The 20,673-nt window shown below is 45.9% G+C and overlaps 1 protein-coding gene across 2 annotated transcripts in view; it reads left to right on the forward strand.

The window, feature by feature from the left end:
* Nucleotides 1-20,673, forward strand: part of MEI1 (meiotic double-stranded break formation protein 1) — a 43,600-nt gene that overhangs the window by 12,950 nt on the left and 9,977 nt on the right. For both annotated transcript variants that reach the window (XM_054064274.1, XM_054064277.1), the window contains 12 exons: nucleotides 2,849-2,986; nucleotides 3,507-3,621; nucleotides 5,155-5,273; nucleotides 6,316-6,457; nucleotides 7,843-7,954; nucleotides 8,595-8,655; nucleotides 10,272-10,369; nucleotides 11,103-11,277; nucleotides 11,388-11,532; nucleotides 12,085-12,351; nucleotides 16,083-16,248; nucleotides 18,981-19,085. In XM_054064274.1, the coding sequence (XP_053920249.1) occupies nucleotides 2,849-2,986; nucleotides 3,507-3,621; nucleotides 5,155-5,273; nucleotides 6,316-6,457; nucleotides 7,843-7,954; nucleotides 8,595-8,655; nucleotides 10,272-10,369; nucleotides 11,103-11,277; nucleotides 11,388-11,532; nucleotides 12,085-12,351; nucleotides 16,083-16,248; nucleotides 18,981-19,085 (1,643 nt within the window). The remainder of the gene's footprint in view (nucleotides 1-2,848; nucleotides 2,987-3,506; nucleotides 3,622-5,154; nucleotides 5,274-6,315; nucleotides 6,458-7,842; nucleotides 7,955-8,594; nucleotides 8,656-10,271; nucleotides 10,370-11,102; nucleotides 11,278-11,387; nucleotides 11,533-12,084; nucleotides 12,352-16,082; nucleotides 16,249-18,980; nucleotides 19,086-20,673) is intronic.

Genomic DNA, 20,673 nt, shown 5'->3' on the forward strand with positions numbered 1-20,673 from the left:
TGTGACAAAACAGAGCATGCAATTTCATGACTTCTAGTCTTTTATCATCACCTGAGCTAAATTCAAACAGAAAAAAAAAATTCTAGGCTGAAATATTAATGTCTTCTGTCATTTTTTCCATCTTGTTTTCTTCTAAGAAATAACATAGCCTGGCTTGTTTTTCTTCTGTGCTTCCTGTTCTTGCCTCTATGATCTTGTTCCCATCCTGTCATGCTAGTGACAGAGTCTTGTTTTTGCCACTTAGTTCCCCCAAGAGAGCCCTTGAGCTGAGTTTTGGAAGTGTCATAATCAGCTTTGTAGCAAGTAGCAGTGTAAAAAGAGAAGGAAAAGCAGCAGTACTAGAACAGTGTGATGATGCCAGTGTGGGAGCTGTCAAAAAGAGAAACCAGGATGTGGGAAACACTAATTACGGCGTTTATGCTTGTAAAACAAAGAGAACGCTCTGTGCAATTACTCTCTTTTTCTATCACACCCATTCTGTTTCTCTGAGCTTTGCCTTAGAAATGATGTTTTATTTAAAACTATCTCATAGTGAGGGAAGAGGTCACATCCTGGAACCTCTCCTCTTGGTTTTCCCTTGCAGCTGGATTCTCTTGTGCAAGTGCTCCCCACACTCTGGTGGTGTCCAAACAGGATGTACTGCTCGCCTTGGCAGTAGGTCAGAAGAGGTGGGTCACTCTCCCTGGAATGTCCCGTATCTCTGCCAGCACAACCATAGCAGCAGGCACAATTTGGGGCCCAAAGTCAAGAGGCTGCAGAAAGATATGAGTGCCATCCTTCACATTTTTCTCCCAGGCCCTGAAGACGTAGTGCACCATATTGCAAGTGGGTTTGTGCCTCTTGGATGAGTCAGCAATACTCCTCCATCCCTTCCTCCCTGCATGAGTCAGTGAAGACTTTTTTTTTTTTCCATTATGTGTTTTACTTCAGAAGGTCAGCGATTAAAGGAAGGAAATACAGAGGATTAATGGAATTACAGTATAAGTAGAAACAACTTAGAAGTTGAGCATATCACTTATGGCTTGGGCCAGAGGTTGATCTTGATGCCCGAGTTCCACAAGCTTTTTCCTTGTCTTGACCTCCTCACAGCTTTTTCTAATAGCAGAACACGAGGTGACTGCTAAGCTGAGTTTCATCCCACTGAATACCTAAAAAGAGTGGTACTGCCTCTGTTCACCTTTTGTCCTATAGCTGGGCTATTAGGACAATTTCTACTGAAGCTCACTTTCCTCTCCCATTTGTGCATGAGAGCATGTGCTTCTGGCTTGCTTTTAGTCAGGCACATCTGTGAAAACCGGATAATGGGATACTTTTGGCTCCTAAGTCTGATTTCTGTTATGCTGTGCCACTTTTCTTGCTTTACTTCAAAGAGGGCCCCTGGCAGGCTGTTAGTGCCTCTCATCCACGTGGAGCTGCCTGTCTTCCCCTGCCTTCCCGACTGTACCTGACTTGCCAGGAGGCAAATGAGCACAATGTGTCTTTTAAACAGCTCTGTTGAGTAACGGGATTAATGGCTTGTCATCCCTCCATGCTCTTGTGCTGAATGTTCCTCAGTGCACCTTGGGCCATGAGATAATCAGACAACCAAAATGTTCATGATCAATTGTCAACATGGTTGGATTGTGTTTATTTTCCTGATGATTTTAAGTTTGTGAAAGTCCCTGTCCTTCTGGTAGCATCTGGCATTAGAAATGCTGGAGGACTGTGAGAGAAGCTATTCTCGCAGCATCGTCCAGTCATAGAATCATTGAGGCTGGAAAAGACCTCTAAGATCATCCGTTCCAACCGTCAGCCCAGCGCTACCGTGCCTGCTAAACCGAGTCCTTACGTGCCACCTCTACTCTTTTTATGAACATTTTCAGTGATAGTGACTCCACCACTTCCCTGGGCAGCCTGTGCCAGGGCTTTACCACTCTTTTCCTAAAGAATTTTTTTCTAGTATCCAATCTAAACCTCCCCCAGTGCAAGGCCATTTCCTCTCATACTATTGCTTGTTATTTGGGAGAAGAGACCAGCATTCTCTTCACTACAACCTCCTTTCAGGCAGTTGTAGACAGCAATGAGGTTTCCCCTCAGCCTTCTCCTCTCCAGACTAAACAACCTCGGTTCCCTCAGCTGCTCCTCATAAGACTTGTGCTCCAGTTTCATTTTGTGCAGGATTTATTCCATGTCTCTTCCAAATATGATAGAGACCCAAGGAAAATTTCTTATAAATAACCCCTTAAATACACAGCCACCTTGCATGAAGGTTTTGTTCTCTGAAGAATGACAAGACAGCCTCAACAGGCCACACTGGTGTTTGCTTGCTTAATCAAAAATATGATGTGCTAGATGAACCTGCAAATGCCAGAGCAGATGGCTTCACCATAAAATCCTAGTCAGAGAGATCACTGCATTTTGCTAAGCCTGTTTTTCTTGTGCTTTTCATGTCAATGGTTGCCGGTGCAGTCACGCAGTTATCCAGGCTGTGGCGTTTTTTCATCATAGTAGGGCTCCAGACCTGCTGAAGTTCACTCTTTGTAGCAAATCCTCCACTGGCTCAAGATTGAAACTGCACCCTTGAATGCAGCTGGCTCTGAATACTGAAAAGCATGGCCAGAACCACATGGCTCAGCTGTCCATTTGGTGAAGTGGACTTCACTTTACACATACTTTCCAACAGTTCTTACACTGTCAGTAGTTTTGGCTAATTTTCAAGCAGTTCCTCAAAGGCCAAAGACATGAAATAAACTGATAGGTCCCAGGCAAATTTCTTGGAAGACATATACAGGTGTCACAAAACTTTTACTACCTACAGTTACTTAACTCTAACAATATTCTCCTTGCTTACTCTGTTTCCCCTTTGCAGGCAACCAGTAGAAATCAAACTATTCACAAACCGAGGTGTATGTATGGAAGCCATTGGTGTTTTGATGGAGACAGTGAATAACTGCCCAGTGCTGGAGGTGGTAATGGAAGCTGTGAGAGCTGTGGCAGCTTTCCTGAGGTAGGCAGGAAAGTATCTGCAAGCTTTTCTTCAAACAGATCTGTTAATACCATGTTGGTCTCTGCGGCTCCCCTGTGGTGTGTGGGTGGGCGTGCTCTGCAGTGGGACTTCAGGCTGAGACAAGCGTGTGCATGGCAGAGCTTGCTTCCCACCCACCTCAAAAGGCTGCCAGGGCGATGAAGATGTGGTAGGCAGCAAGTTGCTGTATTTGGCTTGTACTGCGGCTGTGGTGGCTTTGTCTGTGCCCCGTCTGGATGGATAAGAGCAAGCATGGGACTCTGTACAGTCAATGCTTCCCGATGGTAGTAGGAGTGGACAGCTGACACAGTGACAAGTGTGTTTGGGTGCACATGTGGGTGAAGGCACTGTTCAGATGTTGTGACCTTAGTATGCTGTGCTGGAGAGAAGTGGCAATGGCACATTGCTGTCAGAAGAGCCGTTATTTCTGCTGGTGTTGCCTTACTGGGAGGAGTGTCCCCAACAGAGAATGTGCATGCTGTCTCTCTCTCTGCTTGTTCAGGAAGGACCATCTGAGCTCCCCTCCAGTCCCATATGAGGAGCTGCAGAAGCTGCTGGAGGCAATGCTGAAGCGATGTTCTGACCTTTGTCCACCACTGAGTAGAAAGAGGCGTGCAGTAAGTCAAAAGTTGCTGTTGCTTGTTGGTAGGACTAAGGAGTACAGCAGTGATCCTTGTAGCACACTGTGTGGATGTTGTTTGTATGTTCTGTCCCCTTACCCTGTGGCTGTTAGATTCTCCGGTGTTCCTTTTGCTCCTCATGCCTTGAGATGGTACCAGTCTTCATCTTTGAAGTAGCTGAAGATGGATGCTGGTGAATGTTGTCTTTCTAAATCAATGAAGATTTGTGGGATGCCACTTAAGCACATTGCTCTCTTTACATGTCCAGTATTCCAAGATCATTTGAACTTCCCTTTCTTCAGGACCCCACTTTGTAGGCTGCCTTGGTCAATCTTTTGGTTTTGGAATCAACATCTCTTTCTATGCCTTTACACCAAGAGGGCCACCACATATGCACTGTAATGCCTTAGCAAGGGAATTGTTAGCCACTCTTTGAACTGCAAATCCTTTCCTGTTCCTGGAATATGCAGTTACTATGATGTGTTGCTGGGACCTACCCATCTCTGAGGAGAGCTTCCATTACAGCTGGCTAGTGAAAAGGCAAGAGCTGAGCCTTCTTGCTGCAGGCTCAGGGCCAGGTAGGTTTAGATTCCATGTCTGTAGTGGCAAGAACGTCTTGCGCAGGAGCACCAGAGCTCCAGATGCTTGCTGAACTGTCTTTAGGTCTAAGTTCTGCGGTATCAGCTGTCTGTCTTGCCTGCCTGGAGAAAGCAGGGCTGATTTCTGCCACGCAGGCAGATGCTGGTCAGTCTGTTTGCATGCAGACAGTGCTTGGTGTCCTGTTCGCAATAAGGAGCTTTACAGGAAGGAAATCAGGCAGATAGGGAGGATACAGTTAATAGGAGAAAAGGGGATATGATTGTACCTGTTTGAAGATGTCTCAGCATTAAATGAAGAAGGAGGAGTTCTGAACTGCTAGGCATCGATGTGTCACTGTGTCCTCCTCTGGTAGAATTTGGAGAAGACCACACAACAGGTTGAGCTTTAAAAGCAGATTTGGAGTTCCAAGTAGTTCCCAAATTTGAGCAAATGATTAGTTCTGCTGCTGCAGTTCTGGCTGGACTCAGTAGGATGCTGCGTGGGAACAAGAGCTAGCACATGGATACTTGCTTAAAAATCTGAGCCAAAGTAGAGAACTTCCAAGATTTCAGTGCTGAGCAAGGAGAGGAACTGTTAGGTGTTGTCTGGAGAGTAACTGGAAGAAATGAAATTAAAAAAAAAGATATCAAATTTTCCCAGAAAGGCTTGAAGCTCCAACAGCTGAGCTGTTTAAAACTTGGGTTAGACCAAACCATGATTGTAAAGATGGGGCATTGCACAGCCAGTAGTTCTGTAACCATGTCTTCCCTAGGAACAACACAGAAGCTCTCTAACTCTGCTCTCAATGGGGAAAGCACAATAGTAAAAGCCAGCTCTGTGAAGTGAGTGAGTGAAGGGAAATCTGTTGTTCCTCCTGCTGCTGGCACCAGAGTAGAAAGCTTTTTTGTTTCTGACAATGAACACAAGATTTTTAATACTTCCCTCCTTTAGCAGGATGATCTATTCTCAGTGTCTCAGAGTCACTCAGCAAACAGAAATCTTAGCAGAGTTCCTCAGCGACAAGGCCAGCTCTTGCTCAACACCCTAGAAAGCTTCAATAGTGCTTGCAGGTGAGGACAAGTCAGAGGTGTGTGCGAGTGGATGGTGCGTGCGCCCATGTCTGTCCGTCCTTCTGGATGGAGTTCCTTCTGTAACTGAGTTCCTCTACCCAACCACACCACTGAAATATCACAGGTGAGTTCAATGTATGGCACTTGTAAGTGAAACAACAGGAGGACGGATTCATAGTGGTAGTAAAAGTTTTGTGACACCTGTATATGTCTCCCAAGAAATTTGCCTGGGACCTATCAGTTTATTTCATGTCTTTGGCCTTTGAGGAACTGCTTGAAAATTAGCCAAAACTACTGACAATGTAAGAACTGTTGGAAAGTATGTGTAAAACCCTATTTCTGTGCCCTGGGGTATTGTGGTCTCACTGCCAGAGGGGATTAGCAATACATGAATGTGTATCTGCTCCAGATGCTGGCCTTGCATTTGCTCATGGCTGTGACCTGTTACTTCAAGTGGGTTTGTAGCCACCAACTCTTCCTGTTTTGCTGGATGAGAGCTGTCTCTTACCCTTAGCTGTAGAGCAGACGGTGGTAGATGAGTTTCTGTGTGAATCCGGATCTGTTGTTAGGGAAGTCTGGCCAACTTAATTATTTTGCCTTGCATTGCTTGCATTTGGCTTGGCTGAGATAATTCAATCAGAAGCAGATGTCCCTGTCTGCACTGACCCAGTGTCTTCCGGTGGTTTTGTCATGGTTTTTAGATCAGCTGAATGGTCCCGCTGGCTGATTTTCACGAGGCTTGCTGTGTTGTGCTTCAGGCACTCTGGCCTGGCTGAGAACCTTTAGATTTGCCACACTAAGGCTTCCCACAGCAGATACTTTCTCCACAGAAGCTAAGCCTTCCTTTTGCAACTTGTACTGTTGTGCAACATTGCTGACTTTTAATAGCTTCACTCACGAGGTAACTCTGTGTGATTGCCAGACTCCTGTATTTCCAACTCATCAAGTGTTTGTGGGGTCCTTAATGGTGAAAGTTGTGAGGGAGATGTCATATCTCCTGGCTTCCTTTACAGACTATCTGGTATCTGCTGTGTGTTTGTAGGTTAGCAGTGGAATTCCAGAGTGACCCCATGGCCCAGGAGAATGCTTTCACTGCCCCCAACTCCGAGAGCAAGGACACGCTGTGCAACTTCTCTGAGTTCCTCTTGAGGATTTGTGACAGTCTCTGCATCCCCATGGTTGGGGTAAGGTTTCTTTTGAACTCGATCTATTCCTTGGATACCTGGAAAGGTGCTTTCAGGCACCAAGAGTGGGTTGCACAAGTGGTTGTTTTTTCGGAAAAGAGTGTGGTTTAAACCAAGAACAGCTGTGCATTTGCCATCTCTCCAGAGCCAAATGTGGCTTTATATAGTTCAGGTAAAATGGGAGCGAATAGCTTAGGAGGGTGGAGAAATTCATAAAGCTTCCATATAGGTGGCAGTGTCTTTCTTCAGACTGTACCATCCCCATAACCTACCTGCCATACTATTTAATCCATGGCAGCTTGGGTACTGCAGAAAATGAAGACTGTCAGAACTATTGTTTCCCCTTCTGCCACTTTTTCAAAGCTTGCCTGTGTCCCAGAAAGCAGCGGTATTTTGCACCTGCAATTTTGTTTTCATGCTTCTTTCCAGAAGATGTTGAGGAGGCTGCCTGCTCTGCACTGGAAGGGCGGTGCTAAGCATTGTGCCTCAGTTGGGCCAAGGACACAGTTTGAAAAGCAGCTGTGGAGAACCCACGAGTGCTTTAGTGCTGCGTACAGACCTGTCACTAGGACGCGTAATTGCCAAAGCAACGGGACTTTGGTTGTGGCTCTAAATGTGGAGGAAATTTTGCTTGTGCTTTGCCACAGGCTCAGGTACATGTATTCTTCCAGTTGTTGGGAGCTTGGAGATGCTTTGTTTTGTGTTTTTTTTTTTTAACCAATCTCCTGGGAGGCAGCTGCAGCAGCATTGCTGTTCTCCTCCTTGAAGGGATGGTGCAGTGTGTTTCTAGTTTGGCAGAGCTGGAGTCAGTGTGCTGTTTCTTGCTCGTTGAACTTCGGTAAAAACTAATGGACTGTGAGAAAATTGTCCAGTGACCTTCTAGAAGAATGAGTTGAGTCGTTCTCTCCTAAAGACTTTCCGGCTGGACTCTGGAGAGAACTGAGAGGCCTGTGTTCGCCACTACTGAATAAAATGCTGAAGCATAGGTGTGAAGTGGTACTGAAATCAGCTGCACTTAAGCTTATGTCCTACATAGTACGCCATGCTGGAGAATTAGCTATCTGACCTGTAGGAGCAGTTATGTCCAGGACAATATGGGCAGGAATGTCAGTTGCTGTGCATTAAAGCCTAACTGGTTGCCAGCTGGAATCAGAAAGAAGTTTCTCGTTTGATGTAATGTAACGTCGGCAGGAGGGAGCGTTAGTTGCTTTCAAAGTGCTCTGTGAGGCTGTGTACTTGCTGCCAGGCATTTTAGTAGAAGAACTGTTACTACATTTGCTTGGATTTAGAAATCTAACTTTCAGGGTGGGCGGAAGGCAGGAAGAAAACTTCTGCTTTCATTGTTTACTGCACATCACACACCTGATCTTTTCCTCTTTCCACAGAACTACTTGGAAAGAGCTGTCAGCCCATCGGTGATGGAGGTTTTCGTCTCAACACTTAATACCCTTTTTACAGCGGTACCACACATGCGGAATAAGTTCTCCAAAAAGCTGGGTATGGCAGTAGTGTGGGATTGTGTTCTCTGTGCTCTTAACTTAACTGATGGAACTTGCTGCTCCTGCATATTACCGAGGCAATGAGCTTAACGAGACTTTGTGTGGAGGATTATATTACATGTTTATATGAGCAAGAACAGGGTGCACAGTCCTGTTCAGCAGCCTGAAAAAGTTATTTGGTCCTGTAATGGTGATGGGACAGATTTTATTTTAGATAAGTAAGTTGTGTCAGCTTTGCTTTTTCCTCTGGAACATTTGGAACTGCCTGTTCCTGTAGACAAGGCTTATGGTGGAATTGTTTGTGGGATTTTACTATGTAGAAATGCTAATTACTCTGTGTATTCTTCACTGTTTGCACATCAGAGAGGTGATGTATGGAATTCCTCTGTTCTAAATATGTGAAGCTGGCAAATCTTCCCTCCTCCCCCTGAAAAGACAAATGAATCTCCCCTCCAATCCAAACTGGGAGTACTTTTCTTTGGGAGAGAGGCAAATCAAATGTATTTGTACTGAAATGCCCTGCCTTCTTCACCAGGTTTGCGTGGAGATGTGTGGGGATGGTTATGGGACCTGCTTACTCTTTTTCTTTATTATACACATTCCGTGCTCCTAAGACATTTGTCTTGCTTTCTGTCTAGCATCCTGTTCCTTCATCCGACTGACACTGGAGCTGAAGGACAGATTTTGCTCTATACAAAGGTATTTTCAAATGGGAAAGCAGGTCATGCCTTATCTAATGTGCCTGATTAGGCAAGATGGGAGGCTGAAACATTAGAGAGTGGTTTTATCTTATTGCAAAATGTAAATGGTAACTGGCAGTGGAAAAGCTGGATGAGAGAAACGGGAGAAGCAGTCAAGTAGGAGGCGAGTGGATTTACGCAGTGTTGTGAGAATTTTCTGCTCCTTCGTGAGCTGTGCAGATAGAGAAAAAGCAGCCTGACTTTGGAGTAGTCAAGTCGGTGGGTGTTTTGAAAATAAGTAAGAGTAGTGTCAGTTCCATCTGAGCTCTGGCTTCCTAGGCACATATTGCCACTCTCTTTTTTTTCCTTGTGAAATGATAATATATAAGAAATGGGAGGGAGGAGGAAGGCTTCAACAGCGGATATTGCAAAGGGTCTTCTGTAGCAGAGACGATGATCTCTAGGTTGAGGAGCGCTTGGGGAAACTCTTTGTGTGTCTAAAGAGATGACTAGAAGTCTGGCTAGAAAGCTGCCTAGGGGAGAAGGACGTGGGGGGGTGTTGGTTGACAGCCAACTGAACATGAGCCAGCAATGTGCCCAGGTGGCCAAGAAGGCCAATGGCATCTTGGCTTGTATCAGAAATGGCGTGACCAGCAGGTCCAGGGAGATTATTCTGCCCCTGTACTTGGCACTGGTGAGACCGCACCTTGAATACTGTGTTCAGTTCTGGGCCCCTCATCACAAGAAGGATGTTGAGGCTCTGGAGTGTGTCCAGAGAAGACCAATGAAGCTGGTGAAAGGGCTGGAGAATAAGTCTTATGAGGAGCGGCTGAGAGAGCTGGGGTTGTTTAGCCGGGAGAAGAGGAGGCTGAGGGTAGACCTTATTACTCTCTACAACTCCCTGAAAGGAGGTTGTGGAGAGGAGGGAGCTGGCCTTTTCTCCCAACTGACAGGGGACGGGACAAGGGGAAATGGCCTCAAGTTCCGCCAGGGGAGGTTCAGGCTGGACATCAGGAAGAAGTTTTTCACAGAAAGGGTCATTGGGCACTGGAACAGGCTGCCTGGGGACGTGGTTGAGTCACCTTCCCTGAAGGTGTTTAAGGGACAGGTGGATAGGGTGCTGAGGGGCATGGTTTAGGGAGTGTTAGGCATGGTTGGACTCAATGATCCAGTGGGACCCTTCCCACCTTGTGATTCTATGATTCTATGACTTTGCAGTACCTGAAAGGGCTACAGGAAAGCTGGGGAGGGACTATTTACAAAGTCTTGTAGTGATAGGACTAGGGGGAACAGGTATAAACTGGAGAGGGGCAGATTTAGACTAGACATAAGGAGGAATTTCCTCACGATGAGGATGTTGAGGCACTGGCACAGGTTGCCCAGGGAAGCTGTGGCTGCCCCATCTCTGGAAGTGTTCAAGGCCAGGTTAGATGGAGCCTTGGGCAGCCTGGTCTGGTGGGAGGTGTCCCTGCCCATGACAGGGGGATTGGAACTGGATGATTTTTAAGGTCCCTTCCAACCCAAACTATTCTATGATTCAATAAACTGAGGTTCTGGCAGACAGCATATGATACTAGAAGTACGATGAAGATGTTTCTAGCCTTATTGACTGTATCTTTCTGCTCTTCTCCACAGTAATCCTGCCTTGAATCAGGCCTGTTCCAACTTCCTCTGCAGCTTATGCCTCAGCCTTTACTCTGCCTCACAGAAGGAGAGGACTTCTTCTCAGGAGGGCAAGCTTGGGGAAAGAAACAAATTGCTTCATTTAGTTTGAGGCCCCACCACCCTCTATTTAGGCAATAGGTGCAAAAATAATAATAGAAAAAGGCAAAAGAAGAGGGAAGTTAAGACACATATAAGACCTATTTAGAGATTATTTTTTCCCAGCATTTTTTTAAGCTGATCCAACAAGGAGATGCCAGAATGCCTTTTGAAGAGTTTGGAACCCTACCTGAAAGAAAGTATTTCATCTGCCTATGGTTTTGTTTACGTGGTGACATTTATTAGCACAAGTGGGCATAGCTTAATCGAAACAATATTACTTAGCGCATAGTCACCCCTCTCTGCAGATTAAGGTAGTGTTTTCCTCTGGCATACTCTATAAAGCTTTCCTGTCTGTAACATAACTTCCATAACAGGTAAATTCCAAATAAATGAGATTAAAGATTCCACATTGGTCACTGTACAGGCAGCATCAGCAAATTGCTGGGAACCTCAAACAGAGGTTCAAAGCTAACTCCATTAAATCGGGTCTCACAACTCTATATCATCTTAACTCATAGAGGTGCACTTGCTATATGCAGGCTGGGGGGTAGTAGGTTGGCTTTGATATTTCTTACATCAGGAGCTTCCCTAATTTAATGTGCTTGAGTTAGAGCAGGCAGATGCTTCCCTGTTCCACTCTGATTTGTCATAGACATTCCTCATCACTGCCTGCTTGCCTGCTCATGTTAGTTTTATTTCTAGAGCGAGAGATGTCTGAGCTCCTGCAGAAGGGTCTGCCTCAATTGAACTACAGCATTGCTGAAAGCCTTCTCCTCCTGGCTGAAACCCCTGAGCCTTTCTCTTTGGATCAGCCTCTTTTCAGCCACCAACACTGCTTCATACTACTCTTATACTTCGCCTACACCCTTGAGGACAGGTGAGCCACGAGTATACAACACAAGTGGTTTTGTGGCCCTTACATACGATGTATTGGTGGGTAAGGCATGTCTGATGTTATTGTTTCCACTCCGATCTCCTTGAATGCAGGTTTGTCCCAGAAGAAGAATTATTTTTAGCCATTAGAAATTTCCTCCTGTCAGCACAGGACCTTGGAGACTGTCCTCCATACGTACTTAGAGCTGCACTTTACCTCCTTGCTGTCTGTCAGGACAAAGGCGAAGCCCTGGACTCGGTAAAAGATTTCATTTGTACCTCTTGGACCCTTTTTGTTGAAACTAAGGCTTCTTCCCACTCCTGTCTACCTGAAGGAAGCATTTTAGCATGGGTAGTGAGCGGTGAATGATTGTACAGTGCATCTACACTCTGGAAAGTTAACTGTGAAAAGCCACTAGGGAATATAGATCTGACTGAATAAACTTGTGTATGTGTGGGAAGTGTAAATGCGTTGGGTAGGCTGTGAATTCACATATGGAATATAATAAATTTCATTGCTTCAGTCTCCTGAACACATCTACAGTCTCTGCAGCAGGCTTTCTAGTGTTCCCATATGGCTCTTTGCTTCTGCACAGCTTTGAGCACTGTATAAAGCCTACAAGTTTCTTAGCCTTTGTGATGCAAATGGGCTTCACAAAATGATGTTTAACTGATATATTTGATTGTCTGCTTAAAAGGCAGTGTGACTTTCTCACAGTAAATGCTCATCACTTCATCTTTTTGATATTCAGTATCTAGTGATTATTTTATTCTCTCTCCCCCTCCCATTTCCCTCCCACGCACTTACCAGAGGTCGTTGTGTACCATAAGGAGGATCCTGGATAGTCTTCCAGATCTGAGCTTGGTCTATGTCCATTGTCCTCTCCTGCTGAAATTCTTCTTATGCTATCCTGAACTTATGGGAAGATTTGGACACCAAGTCCTCCAACTGTGGTTTTCCTGGGAAGACTACAAGCAAACTGAGGCTGAAGAAGCTGGTGCGTCTGATCAGCTGAACAGCTCTAACCCGTTACTTCCCATTCTGAAGAGCAATTCCAGCATTTTATTTATTTTACTGGTATGTGACTTTCACAAGGCCAGGCTGCTAGCCTGGCCCTGGTTTAGGGGGCTTTTTGGTTCATAAAGCTATTAGTGCTGTTATGAGGGCAAAGATTCTGCTAGAAGGGCCCATGTGTCTGTACACAGACTCTCACCTCCCAGGGAAGCCTGATATGGAAAATGGGACTGTGTGTGTTAGTTCTTTCTCTGTCATCCATACAGTGTGATAGAAAGGGGTCTTTTGAGAGTTGGCTAGGAAGGGATCTGAAGCGTGCTGCTTGGTGTATGCTTTGAAAACCCTGTTCCTTTCCTGTCTAGATATACAGCTGGGTATTCCAGATTCTTCTGTGGCAGCCTTTCAAGAAGCTGTTTTGCTAATTTGGGAGTGGTGGTTTACTACTGATAGATGAAAAAGCACATGGTGAACAAAAAACTTTGAAAAAACAGTGTGCAGAGATGGAGTCTTGAGGGCGCAGCTTTCCATTTGCTTGAGGTTTTAATTTTGTTTGTTTTTAACTGGAGAGTCTTGTCAGAGATTTTTGCAGTGCTCTTGAGCTTTCAGGACTGCAAATAGCACATTTTACTGCTCTTAAAAGAGAAAATAAAAATCATGGAGTGGGGAAAATTAATGAGTGCAGGGGAGAAAGGGGCCCTGAAGTATCAGGGTTAGTGTGTTTGCTTTAGCTTGCATCATGAGCTCTGTTAACCTGTGTAATCATGACAGAAACCAGGTCCTATTGGCTGCTCAGAGGCTTTCTCTCACTTCCACCTCTCCCACCTGCCCTGCCACTCCTTCCCATGGGTGGTCACTTGTCCCATGTGACATGTTCAGCATGTCATATAGTAAGTACTTGCTAACATTTCCACACAAGAACCGAGATTTGCCTGTAAGGGCAAAAGCTAAGAGCTGCAGTGCTTCTTCTCCAGCCTGCTAGAGAAATAAAACTCTGTATTATTGAGAATAGAAACCAATCTTGGCAGATAGTGAAGAAGAAAGGTTTGATTCTGAGAGGGCACCCATCAGGCATTACATCGCTTGCAGCCCAGGAGGCCAAACCATATCCTGGGCTGCATCAAAAGAAGCATGGCCAGCAGGTTGAGGGAGGTGATTCTGCCCATCTATTCCTCTCTTATGAGACCTCATCTGGAATATAGTGTCCAGTTCTGGAATCCTCAACATAAGAAGGATATGGAACTGTTGGAACAGGTCCAGAGGAGGGCTACAAGGATGATCAGAGGGCTGGAGCACTTTCCATATGAGGACGGGCTGAGAGAGTTGGGATTGTTCAGCCTGGAGAAGAGAAGGCTCCGAGGAGACCTTATAGCGACCTTCCGCTACCTGAAGAGGCCACAGGAATGCTGGGGAGGGACTATTTACAAAGTCTTGTAGTGATAAGACAAGGAGTGGTGGCTATAAACTGGAGAGGGGCAGATTTAGACTAGACATGAGGAAGAAATTCTTCACAATGAGGGTGGTGAGGCACTGGCACAGGTTGCCCAGGGAAGCTGTGGATACCCCATCCCTAGAGGTGTTCAAAGCCAGGTTAGATGGAGCCTTGGGCATCCTGGTCTGGTGGGAGGTATCCCTGCCCATGACAGGGGGATTGGAACTGGATGATCTTTAAGGTCCCTTCCAACCCAAACTATTATACGGTTCTATGATTACAGACTGGCACATGTTTGTTCTGATCTAAGAGGCTCTGAAGTAAATGTTAATATCTCATTTGGTGGCTATCAAGAGGACTCTTGCATAGGGCAGTCCTTTCGCAGTTATGGTGATACAGCAGAGTAGGTAGCAACACTCAGGCTTTGATACCATTGCAGAGCATGACTAAAAGTGATTAATGGATTACTGTATCAGTACAAATTATGGAGGAGGAATGTCCCATGAGACTGGCCTACCCTGTTACCTTTGGCAGTAGTTCTGAAATGTATCACTCCATGAAGTAAAGCTGAGGTATCCATCTCAGGTCTATTAGCAAGCAGAAGAGAAACAGTGGCTCCTTCCTTGAATGGTGCAGCATTCCTGATTTCCTTTTTCTGTCATGCCATGTGCTCTTGCAGAAATAAATTAATTTAGCTATGTCCCGGTCTTTAAAGTGAGTTGTAATAAATCACAGGCTTTGACAATTCACCTTTCAGTTGGGGAAGAGCATAATCAATCTGAATTTAGATGAGCTAATAAAACAGTGCTATATCCTGGGATAAATATACTGTCAAATGTAAACAAAACTTACGAAGTGAATAACCTCAGCCTGAGAATGCACTAGTAAAATGAAAAGGCCACTGCATGGGACAGTGAAACAAATATGAATGTCCTTCCAAGGATGACTTATTTGCTTATCTGCTTTTAATAATTGTCTGGATTAGATAGAACAGATGGTTAGTGGCTTCACCCGAGACCTCCAGCTCCTGAGTGGGAAGGAGGATGTTAACACAGTGATGCATTTACCAGGACCAGGAAAACTGGGTCCTTGGTTAGTGCCATTTTGTGTTCTGTCTATGTTTATCTGGGGGTGAATGATCACACATTGTCACATTTGTCTTCTCCATGCTCCAGAACTGAATTGCTCTCTCGGAAAATGTAGATGGGGTGACTGATGTTAGATTACATTCCTGAATGTCACATGGAGCAGATACATGTCAGCAGACCCAATTGTGCAGATAGCTCACTGCCCCTTTTTCCTGAAGGTCTCAGACATGGGCAGGAATCAGGCTCAGAACTAGAGAGGTATTTTCTAGCACAAGCAGCCTGTTCTTACCTTATGTCCTTTCTTTGCATATGGGGTCCATCTCCTTTCCATCAACCCAGTCTGGATGCATGGTTGCTGTGTGAGAAGGGAAAAGCAGCTGGAGAAGGCAGAAGGCTGTCCTGGCAGCCTCTAGGCTTGGTTTCTGAGACCAATTTTCTGTTTACCTCTGCCAGCTGTACCATTTGCAATGCAGTAGCCAGGGCTATTGGGGGAGGAGAGGAAAGGTAGTGCTGACATAATACATGATGAGACAGTCATATTATGTCAGCCCTATCAGGCATTTTCTGCCTGATCTTTATGGAACTGCATCTGTACGTGCTGTGCTGGTGAATTTAACATTAGACACCTTAACAACAAAGATAAGCCCAAATTTGGGCTACTGGCTGTGAGATTCGGCTCAGATACTCCAGACAGAGCTCTCTATGTTCAAGAAACGCTTGTGGGCTGAATGCTGCATACACGAGTCTTCCATTTTCCATGACTGAGTGATTGTTTGTCTGGTTTATGTACGTTTCGTGCAGTTTAACTGTTAGGTTGCTACTGCAGGTAGGAGGCTGCCAGCCTTTTGAAAATGAGTAACTATGGACTGACTCATAAGCTTGATTTTAGGTAAATGTCTTAATATTCAACCTGATTTTTCAAAACAACAAGGAGGGGAGGGGTGCCGGAGGCACTGTGCTTTTGCAAACAGGGCCCTGGCTTTAGGATCTCGCTTGTCTAAAATTTTGACCTTAAATGTATGTTACCCCTATGCTTGTATGCTGGATGGGAGTCACACAGCCAAATGCATTATTTAAATGGGGTATAGCTCTGATGTGCCTATCAGATGAAAGTCCATCTGATTTATTCAGTTCTCTGTTTAATCGGGACGTACTTAATCTGAATGGTGCTTTTTAGGCTGTTTCCTGAGGCACCAGATTAGCATAATGGTATTAAATAGCAGTGAATTCTGCCTAATCAGAGCAGAAAGGTGATGTGTGTGCTTCTTCCCTCGCAGGACCTGGTCTGCTCAAGCACTGTGGAAGTGGCTCAGAAGGTGTTGATGACTCTAAGGACCTTCCTGGAAAGAAATGAGGATATCCTTGTCTGTGACCTTCTCCGGAGTCAGTTCCTACAGATTCTGCAGCAGCTGCTGGTAGAGAGCAGCTCAGCCTCCTTGCAAGGTGACTCCCCTCTGTGACTTGGTCTTGCTGTAATATCAGCTAACAGGGTAGATGGCTGAAGAGCTACAATCTGGGATAAAGTGTTTCTGAACTGCTGATGTAGCTGTGGTACTTTCCTGCATGAGGAATTTTACAAACAGAACTGTGCTGATTTAGTTTCCTTCTCCAGAGATATTTTAAAGTGAGAGAGTCTTTTTCCTGATTCAAGTTGTTGTGGCTTCAAACTGTGATTGTTAAACCAAGGCAAGGTTTTCTTATACTGTTATAAGTGTTCAAGTGGGGACCTGTGCTGGTAAATCTCCCAGCTTGAACAGGGCCTCAACTGGTGACTGAAAGGCATCCTCCTCTCTGCCTCTTCTCTGTGCAGAACAGCTTGCGGTACCTGAGTACGCTTGGTTCCTTGGGCACAGGGACCGGGAGCAGAGACCGAATCATTTGTGATATAGATCTCCAAACAGGAACTGTGAGATCATCAGATGTCATGATTCTATTAAATACCTCAAAGTTTTAGCAGGGTTGTGACTGGGGGAAATCCCTCTGTTTTCCTTAGTAGCCTTGGCTGTGGAGTTGGGATTGTTGTCCCGTCATGAAAGGTGCTGTGCAAAGCATTCTGTGAGCTTGAACTCAAAAAGGGAGCAGCACTAGGATGTCCTTGGCTCCCCTGGGACAGGGGCCCAGCACAGCTTTTGCTTGTTCCTAAGGGGCTGCTGACACTTGTAAAAACCCTGCCCTATTTGGGGTGTTTTCTTGTGCAGCAATTGGGTTGGAAGCAAGAAGAGGGAAAATGGTTTTGCCTTACCTCTAGCAAAGTTAGGAGACTGGAGAAGGGAGGCATTGAAAGCGGAAGCATAGAGGCAATGAGGTTATGAATAAAGAAGGCAGTGTTGGCATCTGGCAGACCCGATCTTGTTTGGAATTGTGCACATTTGGAGTTGTGTCCCTCTGTCACTGATGCAGGGGTGCCAGGAGCGGTGGGGAGGTGGATTGTCTGTTTCCTGTTGCAGGCTTCAGATGTATTCCTCCAAATTGCTGCTGATGGAGACAGGACACTGGTGCTAGAGGGGCTTTTGAGACATTAGAACCCTTTTGCTGTGTCTAATATCCCCAGCTCCTCTTCATACTGCACCATGAACTCATTATCTGAGTTATAACATCTCCACCCGGGAAGTCAAACACTAGACATACTCTGGAGACACAAATTCCTCATCTCCCAGCGCACAGGCAGCTCTCTGTGAGGCCTGAGGCTGATAAGACCAGGGAATCTGCATCCAGGGAATCTGCATCCCTGTTCAAGAAGCAGCCTGCTCTTAGACAACAAGAAGACCCAACAGTGAGACTCCCTCAAGAATATGTTAACATTAAAGACAGCGTGACGTTCAACAAGGCCAAGTGCAAGGTCCTACACCTGGGTCAGGGCAATCCGTGGTTTCAGTACAGGATAGGGGATGATGTAATTGAGAGCAGCTCTGCAGAGAAGGACTTGGGTGTGCTGGTTGATGAGAAGCTCGACATGAGCTGGCAATGTGCGCTTGCAGCCCAGAAGGCCAACCGTGTCCTGGGCTGCATCAAAAGAAGCATGGCCAGCAGGGCGAGGGAGGTGATTCTGCCCCTCTATTCCTCTCTTGTGAGACCTCATCTGGAGTATTGTGTCCAGTTCTGGAATCCTCAGCGTAAGAAGGATATGTTGGATATCTGTTGGAACGGGTCCAGAGGAGGGCTACAAAGATGATCCAAGGGCTGAAGCACCTTCCTTATGAGGACAGGCTGAGAGAATTGGGCTTGCTCAGCCTGGAGTAGAGAAGGCTCTGAGGAGGCCTTATACTGACCTTCCACTACCTGAAGAGGCTACAGGAAAGCTGGAGAGGTACCATTCATAAAGGCTTGTAGTGATAGGACTAGGGGCAATGGGTGTAAACTGGAGAGGGGCAGATTTAGATTAGACATAAGGAGGAATTTCTTCACAATGAGGGTGGTGAGGCACTGGCACAGGTTGCCCAGGGAAGCTCTGGCTGCCCCATCCCTGGAAGTGTTCAAGGCCAGGTTGGATGAGGCTTTGAGCAGCCTGATCTAGTGGGATGTCCCTGCCTGTGGCAGGGGGGTTGGGACTGGGTGATCTTTAAGGTCCCTTCCAACCCAAACCATTCTGTGATGCTGTGAAATGTTTCCTCCTCAAACCTGAAAACTCCCGAGCTGTTGTGAAGACGTTTTCTGGAGGCAGTGGTTGCTTGCTGTAGATGTGGCCGTATACAATACAAAATCTTTACCTGTTTACAGCGCTCAGAAGATGCTAGAGAGCAAGTGCTGTGCAGTCGAGTGCTCTGAGGTGCTGGGCTGCTGTCAAAGCATGAGCTGCCAGTGATGGTCACGTAGGTGGGAATAGGGCAGTCTGCAAAGGGCTGGTGACTTGCAGCTTATTAGAGGCATCAAGGTGAATGTGTGGTGGCCTTGCCCCTTATGTGGTTTACTAAGGGTGTAAAAGACCCTAGCTTCCTTTTCCCTGACTCTTTTCTTGTTGTTCCTTGAACGATGTCACAGTGGCAGAAAAGGCGCAGTGGGGCCTGATCCAAAGGAAGAATTAAGTTGGGAGCGTATGTGTGTTTGTGTAGAGGTGTAATACTTCCTCCCCTAACCTACCCTGATTCCTGAGCTGAAAAATTAACAATTCTTGGCATGCTTTAAGATACAACAGTTTAGAGTTCACTGACAAGCTAAGCTATCTGTGCCCTTCTTAGCTAACAGGAACCTGCCTGTTTTGCTGAGCCTCCTTTTCCTGGTGCAGCTGCGAAGCAAAGGTGTAAGAGAGCTGGACAGCACAGACTTCAAGCTGCTTCACCAGGGTGAGTCTCTGCATCCATCTTCTCTCCCAGTGGACTTTGATCTGTGTTTGTTAATTGATCTATAAGATGATTAGAAGCTCTCTCTGGCCTTTGAGAGAAGGTGTATCTTGCATTACAGTTATGGTTGCTTTGAGATACTTCCATAGTTAGAGCATTGTAAAGAGCCCTGATTACCAGTGCAGTCAACAAAACCCTGATTCTCTTCCTCTTTCTTTCACATCACATTTGTTGTCTGAAACTTCACAAGGTAGCCAAAGTATTCTCCTGGCTATGGCGTGATTTCAGGGACTGTGACTATTGTTGACTTGGCACAGGGCAGCATTGCTGATGTGCTTCCTGAAACATCCTTCCCTGTCTACAATTGCTAACACAGTCCTGTGGGGTTCAGACCACAGGGGTGTCCTGTGAACCAACTGTCAAGCACCAGCAGCTTAGTGAACCTGGGCTTTCCCTGGAGTGTGAATCCAGAGAATGTGTGTCCTAACCAGCCATAGAACTTACCTGCTCCACCCAGCTGGTAACTTATAAGACCAGGCTATGTTTCCTTACCATACCATGACCTGCAGTCTGGTTTGGTGATCCTTACTTGGTGACTTCTCCTATACATTGGAGAGGGGCAGGTTTAGACTAGACATTAGGAGGAAATTCTTCACGCCAAGGGTGGTGAGGCACTGGCAGAGGTTGCCCAGGGAAGCTGTGGGTGCCCCATCCCTGGAAGTGTTCAAGGCCAGGTTGGATGGGGCCTTGAGCAGCCTGATCTTGTGGGAGGTGTCCCTGCTCATGACAGGGGGGTTGGAATTAGATGATCTTTAAGGTCCCTTCCAACCCAAACCGTTCTATGATTCTTACTTGGCTATTGAAGGTTCACACAGGCTGTGAAAAAGGAATGGATACTAGAAGGGGGTTCAGTTGATCCGTCCTCTCATCTCTTCTCTCCTCTGACAAATTGATCTCTTCAGCGGGCTTTGAAGGACTATCCCCTTCAATTTGAAACATTCCATGTCTCACAGCTCTCTACGTTGCCCTTGTAAGGAAGCAGTGTTTCTCAGACATTCATTAGCCAAGTGAACTGGGGTGTGGAAGAAGCGTGTCCTCTTTATACTAGCCCTTTTTAGCTGCTGTGATTTCAGAGCACAGCTCAGCTACTCCCAGAAGTCACAAGCTCCTTGTGCTCTTGCTTTTTGCTCTGTATTTTTCAGCACAGCTCTCTCCCTGCCCCAGCCCACCCCCTCCTTCATTCCCTGCTTGGCTCCTCAGGCTATGTTCTTCAGGCATGGGCATTCAGGGCAATCTCCTCTAATGACACCTATGTGAAATGAGCTCATAGATGGATGGAGTGAGGGAGGTGTGTTGATGTGTATTTTTTTGAGAACTGCTTACTCGGACTTTAATCTCTTCAAAAGATCTCCTATGACAGTTTTGCTGAGCCCTGCAATCCTGGATTTCTCTCCCAAACTTTTGCTAAACAGTGCTCGTAAGTGTTTGGTATTTACAACAACCATGACACGTTTATTCCTAGTGTGAGCAGAGTTGGAGAGAGTGGAGGAGCGCAGCTCTCTATGCCATTGCCCGGTCTTGTCACCAAGTG

This window comes from Cuculus canorus, chromosome 1 (genome assembly GCF_017976375.1).
Source record: "Cuculus canorus isolate bCucCan1 chromosome 1, bCucCan1.pri, whole genome shotgun sequence".
Lineage (NCBI taxonomy): Eukaryota > Metazoa > Chordata > Aves > Cuculiformes > Cuculidae > Cuculus > Cuculus canorus.